Below are 24,622 nucleotides of genomic sequence, written 5' to 3' on the forward strand. Positions count from 1 at the left end.
CATGACGAAGGCCTACTTGCAGTACAAAGATTGTTAGACAACACGGAACTACACAGAGGTAATCTCATTCTGTCTCGATCTACTCGAGACTGTACTCCGTAATAACGTCTTCATGTTCCAAGATAACTTATTTACAGAAACAGGGTACTGCAATGGGATCCAACGTAGCCCCACCCTACGCAAATTGAGGAGACCGATTTCTATACCCATCATCTCTTCATAACACATACCATCATCTGGAAAAGTTATATAGATGACATCTTCTGTATATGTCTATTGACTTTTCACACCTACGAAAATTCCATATATCCTGAGTTACAATTCACCATGATGAACTCTCCATTAATTTTCTTGATACACAAGTTGTGAAACATTCCTCAGGTAAACTAACGACAGACCTGTATAGAAAGCCCACAGACAGGAACATTTTTCAGTCGGACCGTGCTGCTCTACGGAACAGAAAACTCCTCACTAAAGATTCATTCAGATGTTGGTGGATATAGGAAAGCACTCAGGCCACAGAAAGCCATCTTCTCCTCCCCTTTACAAACTTCTGTCAAAGACCAAAAGTTGCAACAATAGTGAAGCACCGTCACATAGGTTGAAATGGAAAGGGTTTATTATACTCACAAGGTTAAAACGATAATAAGCAGTACATAAAGGATCAAACACCCGTGTACTGTACAACTGTACCCACTTCACGATTGGGACCTGCGACGCACTAAAGGCAGCGTACTAAAGGCTATTTTATATATTTATTTGCACAGACAGGAACAACTTACTCCACTTTTCATCCTCCCACCACACAAAAAGCACTTCCAGGCTCTCAATTAAAGAGGGTACAAACCATAGTTGAGGACCCCTCAATTAGATCACAACGCATTCAAAAAATGAAACTGCGATTTAAACACCGGGGGTACCCGTCATATACTCTCAAACCTCCCGCATACAACAGTAAAAACCCAAGACCATGAATAAATGTATCCCCTTTGTCCACACATTTCATCCGAGTGCTAGGAAAGTCCTTAATATCATCCAGGGCCATTGGCCACTACTTAAAAAGGCATATCCTAAAGTTGAAGAATTTAGTAACCCTGTATTACACTGCAACTGTAGGTCAAAAAACTTGTGTGATCTCCTGGTGAGTGCAGATGAAGGCTCATCAAACCATTTACCCAAACAGATATTTTTACAAACACAAAAGAGGTACGTTCCCATGTCTCCACTGTTTTCAGTGCTCGAATGTTCAGAAAGGTCCGGTCATCGCTCACCAACTTACGGGTAAATCAATACCCGTTCCTTTTTTTTTTACATGCGATTCAGACTGTGTAGTCTATCTCATTAAATGCCCGTGTGGCTTGGCATATGTAGGTGAAACCTTCCAAAAGATTTAAAGAAAGAATATGTCAACATAAGTCAACCATCAGACGGCAGAACCTACTTCTGCCGATCCCCTTCCATTTCCATGAAGCAAGACATACTATTGCACAACTCAGATTTAAAGTTCTTGAGCATGTTCCTCCCCCAAGAAGGGGTGGCAATAGAATCAAAACACTCAAACTCGGAGAGGACTATTGGATCCATACGTTACAGAGTCTTACCCCTAAGGGGATGAATAGGGAATATGAAATACAGAATCTGCTTTAATGTATCCATTTCAGTTTACAAATATTCTTTATTATGTACATAGCACAGCAAGTTTCTATCCAGTGATGTATTGTTATTAATCTTATTTAGTTGGTTTCATTACAGGCCCCATGACCACTGCTTGGACCCAGTGCCGCACAAGGGTATCCTTATTAGGGGTGCACCGAAATTTCGGCAGCCGAAAATATCGGCCGAAAATGCACCTAATCCACTTCGGCCGATATTGTTACATATCGGCCGAAAATATGGGGTGTGGGATTTGTCACCCACCATCTGCGGGCGGGCGGTTTAATTTGTCACTGCATCTTTATTTTACCTTACAATCGTGAGGCTCCAGTAACTAACAACTCTGCAGGCAGAGCGGAGGCCGGCGTAACGTCACTTACTCACGTGACGCGCCTGCTCCGCCTCCTTCATTCATAAAGTGGGCGGAGCAGGTGCGTCACGTGAGTAAGTGACGTTACGCCGCCCTCCGCTCTGCCTGCAGAGTTGTTAGTTACTGGAGCCTCACGATTGTAAGGTAAAATAAAGATGCTGTGAGCAGCAGGGCCGGGGCTGTTATGGGTAGGGGGGATCGGTCTATGGAACTGCTATGGGGAGGGGGGATCTGTGCACTGCTATGGGGAGGGGGGGATCTGTGCACTGCTATGGGGAGGGGGGATCTGTGCACTGCTATGGGGAGGGGGGATCTGTGCACTGTTATGGGGAAAGGGATCTGTGCACTGTTATGGGGAAAGGGATCTGTGCACTGTTATGCCCATAACAGTGCACAGATCCCCCTCTCCATAACAGCGCCACCCACAGATCCCCCTCTCCATAACAGCGCCACCCACAGATCCCCCTCTCCATAACAGCGCCACCCACAGATCCCCCTCTCCATAACAGCGCCACCCACAGATCCCCCTCTCCATAACAGCGCCACCCACAGATCCCCCTCTCCATAACAGCGCCACCCACAGATCCCCCTCTCCATAACAGCGCCACCCACAGATCCCCCTCTCCATAACAGCGCCACCCACAGATCCCCCTCTCCATAACGGCGCCACCCACAGATCCCCCTCTCCATAACGGCGCCACCCACAGATCCCCCTCTCCATAACGGCGCCACCCACAGATCCCCCTCTCCATAACGGCGCCACCCACAGATCCCCCTCTCCATAACGGCGCCACCCACAGATCCCCCTCTCCATAACGGCGCCACCCACAGATCCCCCTCTCCATAACAGCGCCACCCACAGATCCCCCTCTCCATAACAGAGCCACCCACAGATCCCCCTCTCCATAACAGCGCCACCCACAGATCCCCCTCTCCATAACAGCGCCACCCACAGATGAATTTCATTCATGAAAAAGAATTATTAATAAAATCATTAAAAAAAAAGTATTTTAAAAGTATTTGGGCAAAAAGGCAGTTTCGGTTTCGGTTTCGGTTTTCGGTCAAGGGCATCCTGAATTTTCGGTTTCGGTTTCGGACCAGAATTTTCATTTCGGTGCACCCCTAATCCTTATACAATATTTCTCCCCTACTCATCCCTTTATCTTTCCATTCTCCTCTGTCTTTATTTTCCTATTTACAATCTACTACTACTTCCTTTCTTTCTTTGTCTTTTTTCTCCAGCTGTTTTTTTTCTCCTATATGACATTCTATTCAAATGTATTAGTTTCCCTGTGTTCTTCCTACCATACTCAGTTTGCGCTCCACTTCCAGACAACTTCTGGTCTGTGGAACGCAACTTCCGACCACCGTGTGTTTCAAACTCCGATCCACTTCCGGTCTTTGGATCGCACGCCGACCGAGCTCTCCAGGCGCATGCAGCGATACTGTGACGCCCCTTCTACCCATTTAAGTGTACCAAGAAATGGCCCCTTCACACCATTACTTTTCTGGGGCTGGATAGCACCCCTACCAAAGGTGTACTTTACTCTTACGACCCTCTACCTAATTGCGGCAATGGTAATTCCAAGATAGTGCAGTCAGGCCTCTTGTCTGGTGAGACTTCATTTGGTCTGACTCTATTTGGTATATGTCTCTCATACACATGAGTAATTTTATCCAGATGACGCCAATGTAGTAGTAGGCAAATTTATTAAGCTCATCTTATATGTAATGATTCTATTTGGGATATATGTTTTTCATATACATTATTTTATCCATATGACGCCACTATTGTATTTTACATATTTCTATAGGAATACCTTAATGCATAATCAGACATAGGGAATAATGCCCTGGTTGTGAATCATGACAATCTCTCTGTTAAACGGTTATGATAACACATCATATGGACATCATGTTGAAACCTACAACCTTAGCTGAAATCTTGGAGCCGCATGGGATAATTTAATTTATTGTCAGTATCAGTCATTGTATGGATTTTCGTTTATTTATTATTCATTATTTTGTTCAAATCTCTTTACACTATAGTGTGTGATGAAGGCCTGCGAGCCGAAAAAGTTCACACATGTACTGCCGCTTAACCCGTTTTTCTGAAATAAAAAGAAAGATACATTGATCAAGATCAAATCTGCTGTGATTTATAACTTCTGAGCTCTATTATGGGGAGTACATTTTTTCATTGGTTCCACTACTTTCCTTGTTTGGAGTAATGGATGACATGGTCTGATCAAAAAATAATCCCCCAAGAATCTTTGTACATGGCCAGAAAGGCGACCATGCTTCACTGAATGGCTGATGCCCGTCCTACTGTCAGTGGAAGGCTTTCACCTGTAGTATTCTGCTCCATGAGAAGGAACAATGAGAAGGATCCACAACTGCCCTGACACAGTACTTTGAGCCTGCTGTACTTACTTGGTTCTGCTACCCAACTAATTCTGACTGTCTCACTCCTATTGCCGTTTGATTTGTATACATTCTCTGATGATCCAAATCAAATCTTTATCAATGTAGACATGTAACCGAGTTGTACTTGACTTATGATCTACCAAGCACAGCCCGTACACAATGTATGGCACCATGCTTGGTAAGATACGAGAAGGCCACTGCACTCACAGGAGCTCTGCTGCCTTCTCAAACCAGCTGATTCGCGGGGATATCGGAACCCCACCAATCAGATATTGATAACCTACCTAGAGGATAGGTAATCCGTAAAAAAAAAAAAAAAAAAAAAAAAAAAAGGAGAAAAGTCCTTTTAAATGTTGTATTTCTGGATCGGTTATGGGAGGGAAGGGGTTGGAAGGAAGAATGGCTGGATGGATACAGTGTTGTTAGTGCAAAGTGACAAAGGAGAATGATGGAACCGTCAATCAAAACCATGAAGGTGGCACAGGGTGCGAAAAATTTTAGCCATTGCCAGGCTTGGAACAGCCCAATGAGCACATGCAGCCTAATTTGCTTATGTAGTAAGTTTCTTTTCTTTGCAATTAGACCTCACCCCGCAGCAACATATGTCTGTACACAGTATTGGACTGAGGTGGCTAGGGCCCCAGGGCTGTGGAGTCGGTAGATAAATGCTCCGACACCAACTCAGACTCCTCAGTTTTTGGTACTTCCGATTCCGACTCCCCGACTCCTTTGTATTTAATATGCAAATGTATTTTATACATTCCTTGAAGGAAAGAAAGGCAACATACATGTCATTACCACAGAAGTACTGGCTAGGAAGCTGCGGCCTTCTCCTTTGTGTGCTGATCTTCTGCTGAAGATAGGGCAGTGGGAGGATGCAGGAAGGGGCATTTATTTTAAAACATGATTTCCCTAGTAGAATCCCATAGTCATGTTTAAAGTTTAAGCTAACAATCTGAGTTTACAAGTTTTTATAGCCTTAGCTGAATGACAGCAGTTTTTCAAATGGTTTACAGCTTCAGTCTTGAACTATTGACTATCCATTCCCGTCACTTATACAAGTGTCTCTAGTCCTGCAAAAAACATATTTACTTAATCAGTTATCAGTGAGAGGCTAGGTTAACCATGGGCGTTGCGTTCCCTGTAACAGCGGAACACAACACAATGGAAAGTATAAGTATTGCCGCTCCTTAACTGTGCGTTGCGTGCCATATAGTGAAGCATATGAAAAGCATGCTTCTTCATGGTCACTTAACGTGTTCGTTTTGCGGTAACGTGACGCACTGCATGCATTGGCCTTTATTCTTACAGTAGAGAAGTACCGTATTTTTCGCAAAAGTGGGGGGAAAATAGCAGTGCGTCTTATGGGGCGATGTTGCGACCGTCCGGTGAATAGGCTGAGAGGGAGGAGGGGCTGGGGTCCGCATCTGTTTCTGTAATGGCAGCGGGGCCCGGTGCAGTCACTGTATTCTACTACACCGGGCCCCGCTCACTGTAGTATACGGTAATCATATCTAACTTGTGGGTATTGTTAAAGTATTCCAATCATCTTAAATCTAGCGCTGTACTACTTACTACTAACTTCTTGGCAGTCAGGAGGCCAGGTGGGCGCTCGTAGCGTAACTCACTACGTCACGAGCCTGCTCCGCCCACTTTATGAATGAAGCAGGCACCGAGCCCCGCTGCCATTACAGAAACAGATGCCGGCCCCCATTTACTACACAGGGACACTGTTATGGGGGGGTTCTGTGGATGACACATAAGATAAGATGCTATATATGTGTGTCATCCACAGATGCCCCAACAATGATCCCCCATAACAGTGCCATCCACAGATGCCCCCATAACAGTGCCATCCACAGATGCCCCCATAACAGTGCCATCCACAGATGCCCCCATAATAGGGCCATCCACAGACCACCATTAGTTCAAAACCCACCAAAAGCACACCTTTTGGTTTAAAATATTTTTTTCTCTTATTTTCCTCCTCAAAAACCTAGGTGCGTCTTATGGGCAGGTGCGTCTTATAGGGAGAAAAATACGGTAATTAATTATAACTTTTTGTGAATTGGGACATTTAAAACTTGCTTTTTTTTAAATTCCAATTTAAATCTAGTAGGAGTCTGAGATCGGTTCATTTTTTGCAGACTCAGACTCTGACTCCAGGTACCCAAAATTGCCTCAGACTCAGACTCCACAGCCCTGTAGGGCCCACCAGAAAAATTTATTCTGGGGGCCTACTACAAAGCTAAATGCAAATATTACCTGCTCAAATAGCGGCAGGCAGCATGAGTGACTATGCAGCAGCTTTGATCAGGTGGGTCCCTATGTAAAGAGGACACTGGCTGGCCTACCTCTATACCTACAAGTCACCTCAGTCACCCTATAAATCTATAATAATAAACTGGGTAGTTTGCTAAATCATTAACTCACTTTTTTATATGAACATAGGCTGGTTGAGGTGCTGTACACTGCCTATCTATATATACTGCAGTCAATCTACTGTAGCATGTGCTACTTGTGCAGGGTGTGGGGGACTAGGGGATTTACCTGTTCCCCTGTGGGGCAATATAAGCCTGCCTGCCTACTATATCAGTCCACTAAATGGCACTGGTACAGCAGCAAGGAACTGAAAGACGTCCTTTAATTGTAGTGTGATAGCTGTAGTATAAAGAAACGCATTGGTTCTATTAGGGCTGCAGTAAACTATTATTTTAGAAATCGAGTATTCTATAAATTTTTTAAGATTAATCGAGTAATCTTATAAGGGTACTTTCACACTAGCGTTTTTCTTTTCCGGTGCCGAGTTCGTCACAGGAGCTCAATACCGGAAAAAAAACGCTTCAGCTTTATCCTAATGCATTCTGAATGGAGAGCATTCCATTCAATATGCATCAGGATGGATCAGTTCCCTCTTAAGTTTTTTGGCCAGAGAAAATACGGCACTTGCCGGAAAGCTGGATCCGGCATTAATTTCCATTGAAATGTATTAGTGCCAGATCCGGCATTAAGTGTTCCGGTTTTCCGGTCTGTGCATGCGTAGACCTTTAAGAATGCAAAAAAATATATATAAATACCGGATCCGTTTTTCCGGATGAAACCGGAGAGACGGATCCGGTATTTCAATGCATTTGTCAGACAAATCTGCATCCGGATCAGTCTGACAAATACCATCCGTTTGCGTAAGGATTGCTGGATCATCTGCCCCAAGTGTGAAAGTACTCTATGAAAAAATGAATTAATAGACTGTTTTCCTTTATAAAAAATTGTGCAAGAAAAAGAGGAGAGGGTGGAACGCTTCAAAGCCTTCATGTGAGGGGAGGGCGATTTGATTGGGAATGAGGGAGAGGGGGGGGGGGTTTCAAACTCTAAAAACTGCAAAATAGCTGTTAATTTTTCATTCAACAACCCCCTCAAAAAATTCCAGCAAATATATTATAAAATACTGCCAAAAAATACAAAACAGCTTGTGAAAAACAAATCCTGTGTAAAAAAAATTAAATAAAAATGTGGCTCTAGGAAGGCAGGGATAATAAAAACAAAAATATTTGCTGCATACGTAAAGGGATTGTCCCTTGAAAAAATTATCTACAGTTTTCAAACCAGCACCTTGATCTGAATACTTTTGTAATTGTATGTAATTAAAAATGTTATATAGCCACTGAGTTATTCAATGAAATCTATCTGTATAGCACCACCTGCTGTTAGTTCTCTTTCTTATTTCTTTGTTCTGTTCACTGAGAAGGCCACACATGCTCAGTTTCATCCTTCAACTGCCTCCTGAGCTGTGATAGGGAGAGCATGGACACACCTCCTGAGCTGTGATAGGGAGAGCATGACCCTTAGCTCTAGCAGAAAAGACGCTCCACTTGAGTTACCAGCTTGATATAAGTCTAGCAGAACAATGAATGGGGAAATCTCTGTATACATGTGCAGTACAGAGCTGGTTGTTGCTTTGTTGGTACAAGATTGTCATGTACTATATGATGTCCGATTTTCATTCTTTACATTAATCATGGGATAACCCCTTTAAGTGCCTAACCAGTTGACATCTTTTAAGGGATTATATAGGATTCATTTTATAATTAATAATAGGAGACAGCCTTGCCTGCTATTGTACAGAAAAAGCACTACTGACTAGAAAAGGAGCCATACTATCTGCTGCCTGGCTAAAAATAATTTTAATGCACCATTAAAATAAAAATAATTATTTTAAAAAGAAAAAAGTACATACCTTCTTATTTGATCTATCTGAGTAAGAACAGCATTCACTACACGAATAGCATCAGATGGTTCGGTGCCTGCTCTAGAAGCACTTCGTGCTGCAGTAAGGCTTTCTACCTAGATATAACCAATAAATTGAGTTATGCAAATGACAAATTATGTAAAGGTAGTCTATTAAAGGGTTTATCCGAGACCATTCAAACTCTTGGAAAGACCCTCCCCCAGCTGCCTAAAACGGGAAAAATAAATAAAAAGAATTCTACTATACTCACACCCCCAGTTCTCTGAGCCGCTTTTTACAAATGATATGATGTGCTGGAATAGAGCACATGGCCACTGCAGCCAATGACTGTCCTAAGGGGCCTATTGGTAAGGACAGTGATTGACTGCAGTAGTCACATGCTGCACACTACTGTGTCGGCAGGAGGACCGGACCAGTGGTGCAAAGAACAGCACTAGAGATAGGCATAACATGATATTTTGTTTTAGGTAATTTAGCAGCTTGTTAAGGAATTTTGATAATATTTAGTCAGTATAGAGAAGAATTTGTGGCACTCACCGGTTAAAAACACAGTGCATTTTTTTTTTCTATTCAATCATGGGCAGTATAGTGGATATATAGGAAAGCAGTTGTTTCATACTTCGCTGCATCCGGTCCAGTACACACCCCTACACCTTCACAAGTAATTAAAAGAAGTAAGAACACGCCTCCCCTCTAGCTGTGCGTACAACTTTTTCAGCAATGTAGCAGTAATGTTACAAGTACATACTGATACTCGTACAAACAGATAATAGACATAAAGCAGCCCATCCTTGCTAAGAGCATATCATCCATCCTTACTCGGTCTGCCAATAATCTTCCACTAGTACTACAAATCCCAGGAATACACAGATCATTACGCACATTTAGAAACATAGAAACATAGAATGTGTCGGCAGATAAGAACCATTTGGCCCATCTAGTCTGCCCAAGACATTTAATCCCAGGGGGCTCACTGCATCCGATCTTATGATCCAATGAGCCTCCCTCTGTAAAAGAAACATCTGTAAATGGGTGGCAACTTATTAATTCACCTCTAGACCAGCAAATGACAAGAACTATTATGTCTGTCACAAAAACGTTGAATAACTTGTGGGCATCGCACACGGATGAAAGAACCTGTGCGGTCGCTTGAAACTGGTGTGAGATGCCCATAAGTTATTCCGCATTTTGTAACTGACATAATGGGGATTCCAATTTCGTGTCATTTGTTGGTCTAGAGCAGATTATTAATGATAACATTCTCAGGATAAGGGCCCATGCACACGACTGACCGTGTACATGGTCACCGTCCGTGTGGCCTGCACTGGTGGATGCAGACCTTTTCAGCGTGAATGGGTCCACGATCCGGTGCGCATACAGCCGGTGCCCATATATTGTGGACTTTCTGTTTGCGTTCGTGTGCATAAGACCTAAGTAATCATTATCACATCAGTGGGGATCTAATTCCCAGCATCTTCATCAATCAGCTATTTCAGGGAGCCACTGCCCTCACCGGAGCTCTGGCGAGCAATGCAGGCTCCCAGCACCTTTCCAAGGACAGCGCCGTACATTGTGTAGTGGCAGTGCCTGGTATTGCAGCTCAACCCCATTGACTTGAATAGAGCTGAGCTTCAACTGAGCCATGTGACCAATGTACAATGATGTCACTGGCCTAGGAAGAGGATGCGGTGCTCAAGGCCAATTCTAACATGGGATCGGCGGGGTCCTGGGTGTCTCTTCCTTGTAAATTGGATACGGATAACCCTATCCCGCTAGGATTGAAGGATTGTAATGATCTCAGGGTATTTAAGTATGTTCCTAGGATTTCTAGTACTAGTAGAAAACTATTGGGCTGCTTTATGCCTGTTTATTACGATTGGTTTATGTCTGCTTGTACCATTATCAATATGTACTTTGACGGTAACATCATTACTGCTAAAAAACCACAACTAGAAGGAAGAGGTGTTTTATGTCTGTTTAACTTTCTTTAAATAAGATGAAGGTTTGGGTGGATGTATTGTTCCTGCTTTGCTATGTGTCGACTATACTGCCTGTGATTTTAATGAAGAAATAATCTTTAAATCGGCAAGAGCCGCAAATTCTCTACTATACTGTGTATACTTGAGTATACAAGTCCTATTCATGTCCGTTTTGAAGACAAGAATAGGCATTTCTACAATAGGGCACAAAGTGCGGAACAGGAAAGTGTCGAACACACAACCACTAACCGAGGTTTGCGGACCGCAAAACACATATGGTCGTGTGTATAAATCCTTAGTGACTTTTTTATTTTTGGACTCTGTTTTGCTAATATTAAGATAGTATTCTGCAACCTCAAATTTCAGAATTTAAAGACGACCTTTCATGCGATTAGGTGTCAGAAATTGGTATGCTTACCAGATACGGTGGCCCCCACAGAGGCACTTTTTTCCCTAAAAATACCCCTCCGTTCTGCCGCTTTGTCCTTCGTTGTTTTTGGTGCCTGATATGTTAATTTAGAGAATCAGTACAGGGAGGAGGAGACATTTGGTTTTCTCAATGGGCGTCGTCTTCTCCCTGGCTCTAGCGCGGTCCAATTGTAGCAGAGAGTGTCACAGCCAGGGAGAAGGAGACGCCTATTGAGAAAACCAAATGTCTCTTCCTCCCTGTACAGATTCTCTAAATTAACATATCGTGCGCCAAAAACAGCGAGGGACACAGCGGCAGAATGGAGGGGCATTTTAGGGACAAAAAAAAAAGTACTTACTTTTTACGCTTACATTGCCCTATAGGACACCTATACATGAATGTAATGGTACCTTTGTCTTCTTCTTTACACTTGCAAAAGCTGGAAAAACGAACTTTGATTCATATAAAAAATGAGCACTCGCAAGTGCCCAGGGGCGGCGTTCACTGTGTTGGAGCCCCGACTGCTCTGCCTTTTTTCATTGTTTCCCCGCCCCAGCCTCTGCCCGCCCTCCTATTCCATTACGTCATCCTTCGGTCCGGCTGAGATCACGCTCCTACGCACTGCCTCACCAGAGCATGTGCACTGTGGGCACAGCATCACTTTAACTACTGTGCATGTGTCGGCAAACGTCGCATCGCCGCTGGTTTCGCACCGTTCGCCGGCGCATGCTCCGCCCCGGCGAGGCAGTGCGTAGGCACGGGATCTCGGCCGGACCGAAGGATGATGCAAGGGAATAGGAGGGCGGGCATATGCAGAGGCTGAGAAACAATGAAAAAAGGCAGAGCAGCCTGGGCTCCAAAACAGTTTTTCCAGCTTCTTCAAGTGTAAAGAAAAAGACAAAGGTACTATTACATTCATGTATAGGTGTGCTATAGGACAATGTAAGCACGGTATATGGCCATATAGAGGTGACAGACTCCCTTTAAGGTAAATTGCAAACATACAATTGCGTCTGTGCTACATAATGACATTGCAAAAAAATTGCAAGTTTACATTCACAGAATGGATAATGTCACAAACAAGCGTGCAGAGATATTATCCAGTTAAGTACAGAGATCTTTCAAAATAATGACAATGAAAATTTGAGTTTTAAAGGGTTGTCTCACTTCGGAAAATTGCCTTTATCATGTAGAGAAAGTTAATACAAGGCACTTACTAATATATTGTGACTGTCCATATTGCTTTCTTTGTTGGCTTCACTCATTTTTCCATCTCATAAGGCCCCCTGGCAGACAAGCGTGTGCGGATTAGGTCTGGATGCTTTGCGAACGCGTTCAGTGAAAAATGCGCGATTTTGAAAAAAAAAGTCAGTTTTGTCTGCGATCGCGTTAAGATTTTATCGAACCGGTGCAATGCCATTTAATGACTTTTGCACGTGCGTGATAAAAAACTGAAGGTATACAAACATCTCTTAACAACTATTTGTGAAAAGCGGATGCGATTTTCACGCAGCTCCATTCACTTCTATGTGGTTAATGTTGCGTGAAAATCGCAGAATACAGAACATGCTGTGATTTTCACGCAACGCACAAGTGATGCGTGAAAACCAACGCTGATGACTAGTCTGTTAGGCCCCTTTCTCACGCATTACACCCACGCGGAATACTCGCTCGTGTGAAAGGGGCCTAACACTACTCGTTTCCATGGTCATGACCACCCGCACACTATAGGAAAAAGCTCTGGCCTCTTCGGTGGTTGGGACTGCAGAAGTGTGAACAGGTTGGCACTTTTTCCTATAGTGTGCAAGGGCGGCCACCACTGCTGGATTGCAGGGTGGTTGTAACTAAGGATGAGCGTAACTTTGCTATTTTTCGGATGGCAGATGAACCCAAATCTTTTCAGGTTCGTTTCGGACATATCCACTACAATGATGCATACCGCAATTTTAGTGAACATTTCAGAGAGAAAAAAGCACTAGTGAGGAAGAAAAAGGGTTCTCACATGACCCTGAAAAGGAAGTGGGGCACGGCTAGCCCTAATTGGCTCACAGGCTGACAGACAGCCTGAATGAGCCAATCAGTGCTGCAGCAGAGTGGTGCCCTAACACAGGGATGGGCAAACTGTGGCTCTCCAGCAGTTGTAAAACTACAACTCCCAGTATGCCCAGTCTGCCTACAGCAGGGCATGATGGGATTTGTAGTTTTACAACAGCTGGAGAGCCGCAGTTTGCCCACTCCTGCCCTAACAGAATGAGCAGAACACCATTCTGTGCTGGGCTGTGAATGAGGGTGGATGGGTCTTACAGTGTCTGTCAGAAAAACCATCTTAGGGAGTCAGGGACAGTGATAAATCAATCAAGCTATTATTCCACTGCCGGGGACTGCGAAGGGAAAGGCTAGAATTACAAAGAATTGTGTGTGTGTAGAATAAGGAGGCAGGGAAGGTGTCAGCCAGAAGAGAGGAGCCGTGGTTGGCTGTGCCTAGTAGCAGAACTCAAAAGCAGCTACCTGCCAGGACATTACTTATATTTGTTTCCCCCATTTTCACAGAAATCCCCCCTTCTTTTTGGGGTGGTGTGGTGGTGAATAGGAAAAAGCAAAAACTGTACAACATATGTTCTACTATCAAACTAGAATAGCATATAGAATACTAGTGAGAACTGTGCCAGGTCATCTCACATATTTATTTTTTTTTTTTTTAGGCTACTTTCACACTTGGTGTTTTCAACAGCAGCGGGAAAGAGGTCAACCTCTTCAAGACCACCCCCATGAACAGCTCTCAGTACATGGGGGTAGTGTTATCAGTGACTGATGGGGGTGGTATTAAGTTAGGCTACTTTCACATTAGCGGTGGCCTTCTGGATCCGTTCTACCGCAAGTCCACTGTGTTTGCGGAAGTCCGCTCAGGCCCCATTCACTATAATGGGGGGGCCGGCAAACATGCTGAGAGGCGGCCGAACAAAAACCGCAGCGCGCTGCAGTATTATCCAAGCCGCATCTCGGCATGTTTGCCGTGCTAGGACTGGACTTCCAGCCCGCCTCCATTATAGTGAATGGGGATGGAGTGGATTTCCACCAGCACAGTGGACTTGCGGTACTGCAAGTGTGAAAGTAGCCTTAGTTTGAAAAATCGCATACATCAGTTATTTAAAATGCAATATAAGGGCTAAATCTGTTTATTATCTCTGCACACACAGCTAGTTCCAATTTTTATTTTTTTATTGGGCGGGAGTTATTGAATTTAATTAAACCAGTATATAGGTTATCAGTACAACAATACACAGGGTAGGGCAACATTTACCTGTGAGTGTTAGGGCTGCTTCACACAAGCTTGTGCAGTGTGAAAATCACGCTCCATGTGTGAGCATGATCCTCCTTTATGGACATTGCTCTTCTTGCAGGAGCGCACAGTATTACACTGATTTATAATGCTATGTGCCTCTGCATGACCTTACTTCTACAGAATCATACTGACAGCTTTATGTGAGTGTGATTCCAGCACTAGACACGCACGTGAGAAACAGCCCTTAAAGTGAAAATGTGTGTCAGGCCTCAATTGTCCGTTTCTTCAATATCCACACTGTTGGAATTGTATCTTTTTTGGGGACTGTTCAATTTAATAAACCAGGCTATAGGAGATCAGTACACCATTAGACAGGGTGGGCAACAATTTACTTGTGAGTGATAACGAATTTAGGCCTAAATCCAATTGCGTTTATTTCTGTCCCCACACGTTTCCAATCAATTTGCATCCGCGCCCCGGGGAGCTGCAGCGTGGTAGACAATGTGGGCTGCTCCCTGAAACTCTTTCTGTGCGGAAAGGTTCACAATACGGTGGACACCTGGAACAGCTCTTACAGGCAGGGATAGTACAGGTCTTTCACAGCCCACTGGGTCAATGGTTTTTATGGCATGAACTAGGTCATCCTTCTCATATTTAACTTAGAACAGATGCTGACATTCATGCAGCAGGGGCGTCGGTGGAAAACCAGTTAACACATCTTGCTGTCCGCCCTATAGCTGTTGAGGACACAAACAGATTCTGCCATGGAGGAGGAGGATGAGGAGCTGCCACTGCAAGAGCAGGAGTCAGAAGTGGTGGAGCAAGGACGATGATGACATTGGCACCAGCCACAACACCCAATCATATCAATGGGGAGAGGGATAAAGCCGGAAAGAACTGGCTTCTCGGGCACGGTGGCCAGAACGGCGACCTGTATGCTCATTTGCTTGCGCAGTGACAGGTGTATCGTTGACATCAAGCTTTGAGAACCCCGCTATTAAGGCAAAATGGGGAAATATTTTCCTCTCATAGAAAGGGATGACAAATAACGTTGTTACTAGAAAAAATGTGTATGCAGCTCGTCACAGCTCAATGCGAGCAGACACCTGCCATAAGCGTGTCTGAAAAGGAGGCCCCTCTCCGCCCCCCCGCAGAATCACCTCTCTACCATCGCCACAAGCAGCAGAAGCCCCAGCAGCCATTTCAGTCTCCTCAACATGATGGAGCAGTTTTTCCATGTGCCTCGCCAGGTTAAGGCCAGTCAGCAATTCAACCACTCCCGTCTCAACGCCTAGGTTCAGGCTTACCTAAACTCTGGCCAGACTGTGGCGTATACAGTTTTCTGTCCCCATGGATTTCCGGTCAGGCAAACTGGAACAGTGGCTGGAACTGGCACAGCATGCTTTTTCTTGCCCCGCCTCCACTGTCATCTCGGAGAGGGTTTTTGTACTGCTGCAGGAGTGGTGACATCAATATGGACCAAGTTGTCATCTGCCAATGTCCAAAACTTTACTTTTGTCAAAATTAACGAAGCCTGGAATCGGGAGGATTTTCACACTCCTCCACCTGAGGCCGATAAATAGATGTTGCTGCCTACCTCCATCATGCCACCACTGAGGCTTGCCACACATCATGCTCCACTGCTGCGACCTGCCTACCATCATGTTTTGTATGGCTGTTGCTGCCTCCAACACGCCACCGCTGTGAACTGCCTACCATCATGTCCTGTACGGCTGCTGCTGTTTCCTCCATCATGCCACTGCTGCAACCTGCCTACCATCATGTTCTGCACGGTTTCTGCCTCCATGTCACTGCTGCAGCCTGCCAAAAATCATCTTCTGTAAGGCTGCTGCTGCGTTCCTAAGTGTACCATATGTCTGCTGCTGCCGCTCCTCACTGCGAATGCCCTACTGCCAACGCTATTAACGCAAAGGATCTGCCACTACTATTACACTACTACCCATAGACAGCCGTTCTACTGCCTTGGATGTTCAATGCTATGCTGCTGCTACTATTGCGGCCGTGTGCCACTGTATCCATACCATTTCCACAACCACTCTGCACTGCTGCTGTTCCCAATTTAAAGGGAGAATTTTTTTAGGCTTGTTCGCAACGAAGCACTTTTTCTTTTGACAATTAATACTTGTGTATATCGTATGGGCAGGCATTCGGACCCTGTCAAAGCATACTGGACGCTTTGTCACCCAAGCCACATTTATTTATTTTTTATCCCGTAACATCGTGCGTTTTAACATTTGCTAATCCCCCCACCCCCAACCTGAAAAGGGACAATATTTGGAAGCTTTAGACTATGAAAAAGCATAACACGTGGCTGTGCGGTGTGTTTTTAAATACGCTGTATGTTAACGCTGTCAAATGTGCCTAGCTATGTATGTCAGTGTCACTCAGACATTTACTATTGCTGTCATTGCATTCGAGAGCTTGAGACGGGATAAAAAAATAAAATAAAAATTTCATAGAAAATAAAAATAGATAACAAGTTTTCCTAAAAATTCAGAGTCCTAGGAGGCTACAGGGGGTTATATACCAATTTTAATGGCAATTGCAGCAACTTCGGTTCTTTTTCAAAAATTCGGTGAACCTGAACCGAACCTTGAGGGGTTCACTCATCTCTATCCAAAACCATGCAAACAAGCAGTGTATAATGAGAAGGAAAAATGACCGTATTTTTCGCTTTATAAGATGCACTTGATAAGAGAGACACCTAGGTTTTTGAGGAGGAAAATAAGAAAAAAAATATTTTGAACCAAAAGGTGTGCTTTTGGTGAGTTTTGAACTAATGGTGGTCTGTGGATGACATCATGGGGGATCTGTGGAGGACGCTGTTATGGAGGGGACCTGTGGATGATACATTGTTATGGGGGAATGGATGACACTGTTATGGGGGCATCTGTGGATTACACTGTTATGGGGGGGGGGAATCTGTGGATGACACTTATGGGGGGAATCTGTGGATGACACTTATGGGGGGGGGAATCTGTGGATGACACTGTTATGGGGGGGGAATCTGTGGATGACACTGTTATGGGGGGGGAATCTGTGGATGACACTGTTATGGGGGGGGAATCTGTGGATGACACTGTTATGGGGGGGGAATCTGTGGATGACACTGTTATGGGGGGGGGGGGGAATCTGTGGATGACACTGTTATGGGGGGAATCTGTGGATGACACATATATAGCATCTTATGCTGGTCCCCTTTGTGTCCTCATGTCCCTTTGTAAATAGTTACTCGCATCACACCAGGCCTGCTGCTTGCAGTCTTCATAAATAAAGTATATTCATGTAATCCTAAACCAGTGGCTCTGCACGTCACTCACTCAGTCACGCTCCTGCTCCTCTAGCTTCATTAATGAAGTGGGAGGAGCATAGCCAAGTTAGTGAGGTTACGCTGCCGGCCTGTGTATATTCACAACTGATGGGTAGCTTATTTAATATAAAACTTAACATTTATTAATGTCTAAGAGTAAAATAATGGGCCCTTCTATAATAAACACTCAAATTTGTAACCACCGGTTACACTAGTCTCCTGCGAAAATTAAATCTCCTAGGAGATGAGAGGACCAAATATAGGGATAGCAAAAAAATGTATAATACAGATAGAATGAGAGGTACCAAGGCAGAAAGACACAGTGCTGGGTCAATGCCCTAGGTGTCCCTGTCTCTACCTCTCCTCCCCTCTATCTAGTATGATAGCCATATGGTCACCCTCCCTAAATATTAGGGCTGTCCCGATACCATTTTTTTAAGACTGAGTACGAGTACCGATACTTTAATTTAAGTACTCACCGATACCAATACTAATTTTATTAAAATACACACACATGTATTTTCTGACCACTGACCAACCAAAAGGCCCAAAAACAGAACTATAACATTCCAAGGAGACATTACACTGAATGGGTGCCACAAGGAGACATTATACTGTATGGGGGCAGCTACAATGAGACGTTATACTGTATGGGGGCAGCCACAAGGAGACGTTATACTGTATGGGGGCAGCCACAAGGAGACTTTATACTGTATGGGGGCAGCCACAAGGAGACGTTACACTGTATGGGAGAAGCCACAAGGAGACGTTATACTGTATGGGGCAGCCACAAGGAGACATTATACTGTATGGGGGCAGCTACAATGAGACGTTATACTGTATGGGAGCAGCCACAAGGAGACTTTATACTGTATGGGAGCAGCCACAAGGAGACTTTATACTGTATGGGGGCAGCCTCAAGGAGACGTTATACTGTATGGGGGCCACAAGGAGACGCTACTGTAAGGAGTCAGGACAACAATTTTTGAAGCCCCTCCTCAGTATAATAGTCTTGTGGCCATCATACAGTAATGTATATTTCTTCTTGCCCTAATGCCTGCTTTTAAAGATCAATGTGCAGCTTGCAGGCAGGAAGGGAAGGACCAGGGCCATAGAAGACAGACACAACACCTTTATTTCTTTCTGTCTGTGACCACTTGGGCTGGTTATAATCTTCTAACTAAGCTTTATACACTTACTAGGGTCGGTTCCTATAACTTTTAAAACTACTGGCAGGCGAACTCTGTTTGAGGAGGCAGGAGGGTGTCTGGACTCTGGAGAGGCATTTCCCGTACAGATGGGAAGTTCGGATCTTTTTCATGAATCGGTTCATTCGAATCAGTTCATTCAAAAGAACAGATTCATGAATCGAATCTTCGGTTCACTTGCTGAGTCGGCTCTCAAGTGAACCGAAGGTCAGGAGAGACTCGCTCCTGGCAAACACAGCTCTGCTGCAGTGAATGCAGTGGAGCAGACTGTGATGTAATTACAATGTATAGTTATTGCAGGGACTCAGAGAATCGTCTGAGAGTTTATTAGTTAAAAGAATAGAATGAGTCAGAGACTGTGTCACCGAGTCCCTGCCAGGCTTCCTGCTCTGCTACATGCACCCTGTACACACACAGCTCCACTACATGCTATACTAATAATGCCCCCCCTTCCCCCCGGACGGACTTACAGGAATCCTGGCAGGGACTCGGTGACACAGTCTCTGACTCATTCGATTCTTTTAACTAATAATAAACTCTCAGACTCTGTCCCTGCACAACTCCCGCTGTGCTGTGAGTCAGTGCTGGTTGCCTTTGATTGGTTGGAGGGCGGGGAGGGGCGGGGCTAGCTTCCACTGTAGGCTCCTATTACACTGCCTGCTGCTGCCTCTGAAGCTGTATTTGCTGTGCGAGATGCAGGGGCAGGCCGCAGACGGACACAGACACATTTAGAAGCGGCGCACAGGTATCGGCAGTGGTATCGGGGACATTTGCACGAGTACATGTACTCGTGCAAATGTCCGGTATCGGTCCCGATACCGATACTGGTACTGGTATCGGGACATCCCTACTAAATATGGACTGCCCAGCTTTGCCCGATAGACATCCACCGGTTGCAAGACGAGCACTTGAACTGGCAAGAGAAACGTAGTGTGTTTGATCAAGTATGTGTCGCAAGGTGGCTGTAAATAGCCTGCGGCGCTTAATCCAATCCACACACGTAAACAAATATAGATTACAATTTATCAGATAAACAGTGTCCCAACGCGTTTCCTCAATGATGTCTGATTCATCAGGGGACAAAATCATATCTAAGAGACCCCTTTATATGAGGTCACTTAACCAAAATGAGGGATCACAGAGAACCTACTGTTTTGCCATACCGCATTATACATCATAGTCCATCTGTTATATATATATATACGACTGCACAATAGTTCTTAATTCACGGATAGGTCTCTATGTGAGCTTAAACCGTATTAACGTTTTAATTGCAAAGGTATACGGCCAGATTACCCACTTGTTCAAGTGACCTAAAAGGGTTCCTGATCATCAATAACAGTTCACATATGAATTTAATTAGTATAGTTTTCATTTAATGCGAGTATTGTCCGGGTGCACGTGTTGCAACGCAGATAGGTGATTAAACATAACCTTTAGGTCACCAGTCACAACTGATCTATAGGTATACCAGTCAGTGAAACTGTTGTCCAGGCATAGTGAACATATCCCGGATTAGATTACAAAAATATCTCATTAATTAGAAATGTTTACTTAGTACACATTGTAACAGTCCTCCTGGTAGTGATGTCACCAGTATATGTTTAAAGACTGTTCAATGCCATATGTTCATCAATGCTAAACCATTGTGATGTGCAAGCACGCAAACATAGTAAACTTATCTGTCCAGTTCTGGATAATGACTGTCCCCAGATATAGAGAGGTGGGTGCTGCTCCTCGGCGTCCCGAATGTGGCAGTGGCAATGGAGCAGCATTCGCGGGTCATTTAAAAAGCTGTGTGGCTCCGCCCATATCACACACACCCTCAGCGTCATGCAACGTTTCAATGTTGCTAAGTGACGATCCAGATAGTCAGCCCTCTCCATGGAACCGAGGCCCAAGAATCTAAGATAACTAAACAACCAGCCGCCGTCGCTTGTTCAGTGTCGATCGGCGCACGCTCTCTACTACACATGTGTGAGGCGGGTATATTGCAGTGCAAAGGTGAAGTCAGAGGGCAAGTCTGCTTAAACCTTTAACACCACTTATATTCTAATCTATTTTCCATTGGTCTGCCTGGTCTGCAGATCCCCAAATGGAGTGTCGGAGTTTATAAGTTTGGTCCTCAAATAGCTGTCGCACATAAACAATTGCTATAACGCCCCCCAAGTTCAGCGCTCACCCCTAATAAGTATCCAAGCAAAATTTAGGATACAGTGGCAAAGAATGTCACTCCATATATATACAGATCGATATATATCATTGAACAGGGGTGGTGGGTGAGACCGGTGGCTAGTACTAAATAGCAGAGGGATAGGTTACGGTTCAATATAACAGCTGAATGACAATTGCTCGTTCAAACCCGTAGGAACCATAGTTTTAAGGTGGAAGATCCACCAAGTATCTCTCTGCAGAATCCTCCGGTCCCAATCCCCTCCCCTTTTCGGTCTTGCGACCACTTCAATTCCCATAAATCTCAGGCCAGACATCTCACCGCCGTGTGCCATGTTCACATGTTTTGCCAGGGGCGTGTCTCTATCATTCCTAACGTCACCCAGATGTTCTCCCACCCGTTGACGCAATTCTCGGGTGGTTTTCCCTAGTTTTTTTAAGTTTGGAGTAGAGAAGCTCATCTCGCTTACTCTCACATGCTCTCCTAAAGGCTGATCTAAGGACTGCATCAGGGTAGCCCCTCTCCCGAAATCTACTTCTCAGGTCATTGGCCTGTTCTTTGAAGGCATCCCAAGTGGAGCAGTTCCTCCTAATCCGCAGGTACTGTCCCACTGGTATTCCCCTTTTTAGGGGGTAAGGGTGATGGCTACTCCAGTGTAGAAGTGAGTTCGTGGAGGTGGGCTTTCTGAAGATACTTGTTTGTATCAAGTCCTCCTTTCCCCTTGAAATCAAAATATCAAGAAAAGGCAAGGTATTCTTTTCAAAAACTGAGGTGAATTTCATGTTGATACAATTAATATTCAACTCCTTTACAAAGTCTGAGAAGTCCTTTTCTCCCCCTTTCCAGACAACAAAGACGTCATCTATAAATCTTGCCCAAGTGGTGATACATGGGGTATATTTGCTGGGTACATCACTAAAGACCAGGGTCCTCTCCCACCAGCCCAGGAACAAATTAGCATACGACGGGGCACATGAACTCCCCATCGCAGTGCCCCTGAGCTGGTGGTAGAGGACCCCGTCAAACAAGAAGTAATTCCTTGTCAAAACAAAATTAAGCAAGCGCAGAACAAAGGCATTGTGTGGACAAAATTGTTGTCCTCTGGTAATGAGGAATGATTCCACTGCCCTCATTCCCAGTTCATGGGGTATGGAGGAGTAGAGGGCCTCTACATCAATTGAGGCCAAAGATCTCCCCTCCTCCAACATTATCCCCTCAAGACGGCCTAGAAGGTCACTCGTGTCTCTCAGGTATGAGGGCAGTGTTTTGACAAATGGTGTTAAAATGTGATCCAGATAAATCCCCAAATTATGGGTCAAACTGTTCACACCTGATACAATCAGGCATCCTTTAACCGGGGTGCCACCCTTGTGAACTTTAGGTAGACTATAAAATGTGGCTACAGTGGGATGTTTTTTATATAAATAGTCAAATTCATCCCCTGAGATAAGATTTTCCATCTTAGCTAGTCGTAGTATACCTACTAAGTCCTTTTGATAGATTACGGTGGGATCACCACCTAACCTCTCATAGGTTTCTTTGTCCTCTAGCAAGGCCTGGCACATGTTTTTGTAATCAATGGTATTCATCAAAACACTGTTGCCCCCTTTGTCAGAGGGTTTGATGGTTAGATTTTTCTCTTTCTCCTAGCAATGATTTATATTCACTTTTGCTACAGTTAAAGCCACAGTGAGAGGAGGTGAGATTGGACAAATCCCAACAGACTTGGTTGACAAAAACTTAGGGGACCCTACGTGTATCGAAGGGTGGCATTTTAAGGCTCTTGTTTTTAAGAGAAGTAAAGGGACCTTTGCCTTCTTGAGAAATGCTGTCACTCAGACTATACAAAAGGCGGACATCTTGAAGAATGTCAGGTGAGATGCCCATCTCCTTGCTCTCTCTTTTTTTAATGAGCGCAAAGTGTTTTCGCCATCTAAGTTTTGTAGCGAAAAGGTGGATATCTCTAACCCAATTGAAAAGACTAAAGCTAGTGGTAGGGACAAAAGAGAGGCCCTTACTAAGTACACACATTTCTGAATCCTGAAGCTGCTGGTTGGAGAGGTTAACTATTTGGTTATGTTGCTTAACGGCCTGTTGGTTTGGGGTGGTGATTTCCGAAACCCTCGGTTGCGTAGAGGGTATGGTGTCTCTAAAAAATCTGACCCACCGTGGTCCTGTCTACCTCTCTGGTTGTTCCTCTCCCCCCTGCCTCTGAAGTTCTGGGATTTCTTATACCCCCTACCTCTTCCTCTGTATGCCTGACTTATGATGACTTACGCTGCCGGCCTGCCAACTGCTTTGATAGTGAGTACTACTACAGACTAAGGCTACATTCATACGTCCGTGGTGTGTTGCGGACCCGCAAATTGCGGGTCCGCAACACACCAGCCCATCACCCCCATAGAAATGCCTATTCTTGTCCGCAAGCTGCGGACAAGAATAGGACATGCTCTATCTTTTTGCGGAGCTGCGGACCCAAAATCGGGGCCGCGCTCCGCAATTGCGGCTGCAGACAGCACACTGTGTGCTGTCCGCATTCATTCCGTCCCCATAGAGAATGAATGGGTCCGCACCCTTTCCGCAAAATTGCGGAAAGGATGCGGACCCATTTTGCGGATGTGTGAATGGAGCCTAAGGCTGCAGTAAACGATTATTTGAGAAATTGAGTATTCTATCGATTACACAGCGCAACAATTATTTTGCTACTGACAAAAACATGTGATTTGTCCAAAAAGGAGTGTGCTGATTCCAAATATGAACTTGGAATTTGCCTGACACTCCTAGATTTTAAGTACACGCAAAGCCTATTCAGTTATAATATTAATGCATTATATTGGAGCTATTCCAATGGACATGTCCAGACCTGTTCGGACGCACTTAGTCGGATGTCAGCAGTAAGTATATAAGGCAAGCTGGACAGATTTTGATAAAGTGATATCAGTTTTGAAACTTAAGATGGATAAACGCAAATGTGTTAACGATCCAGACAATTTCTGCTACATATGTGGCAAATACACTACTTATGATCAGCGCAAGAATCTGACAAAGCGAGTGCGTCTTGCAGCTTGGGATGCATTTGTGCTAGTAGTGCAGACCTTCCTTGGGAACAGACATGCTGCAAACTATGCTGAATTAGTAGACAACTTGCTTACAGCATATGAACAACTTGGCTGCCGAATGTCATTAAAAAGGAGATTTTTTGTGAAACTCACCTGTAAAATCTTTTTCTAGTCTTTTCCATTGGGGGACACAGACCATGGGTATAGCCTAGGTCATTACTAGGAGTTGACACTATGCAAATAAAAAATAGCTCCTCCTCCCCGGGCTATACCCCCATGCTCCACTGGGAGGACCCCAGTGCGTGCAAAAGCACTAGGAGAAGGAGACCAGAACAAAGGAATACCGCCATAGGACCGAAAACCTTCAGGACCCGAAGAACTAAACCAACCCTTCCTACAACAGGCAAGAATGGGAGGGAGCTGTGTCCCCCAATGGAAAAGACGAGAAAAAGATTTTACAGGTGAGTTTCACAAAAAATCTCCT

The 24,622-nt window shown here is 44.5% G+C and overlaps 1 protein-coding gene across 4 annotated transcripts in view; it reads right to left on the bottom strand.

The window, feature by feature from the left end:
- Nucleotides 1-24,622, bottom strand: part of TRIP13 (thyroid hormone receptor interactor 13) — a 211,376-nt gene that overhangs the window by 54,743 nt on the left and 132,011 nt on the right. For all 4 annotated transcript variants that reach the window (XM_040434140.1, XM_040434142.1, XM_040434139.1 and 1 more), the window contains exon 10: nucleotides 8,685-8,791. In XM_040434140.1, coding sequence (XP_040290074.1) covers nucleotides 8,685-8,791 — 107 coding nt within the window. The remainder of the gene's footprint in view (nucleotides 1-8,684; nucleotides 8,792-24,622) is intronic.

Source organism: Bufo bufo, chromosome 5, assembly GCF_905171765.1.
Source record: "Bufo bufo chromosome 5, aBufBuf1.1, whole genome shotgun sequence".
Classification (NCBI taxonomy): Eukaryota; Metazoa; Chordata; class Amphibia; order Anura; family Bufonidae; genus Bufo; species Bufo bufo.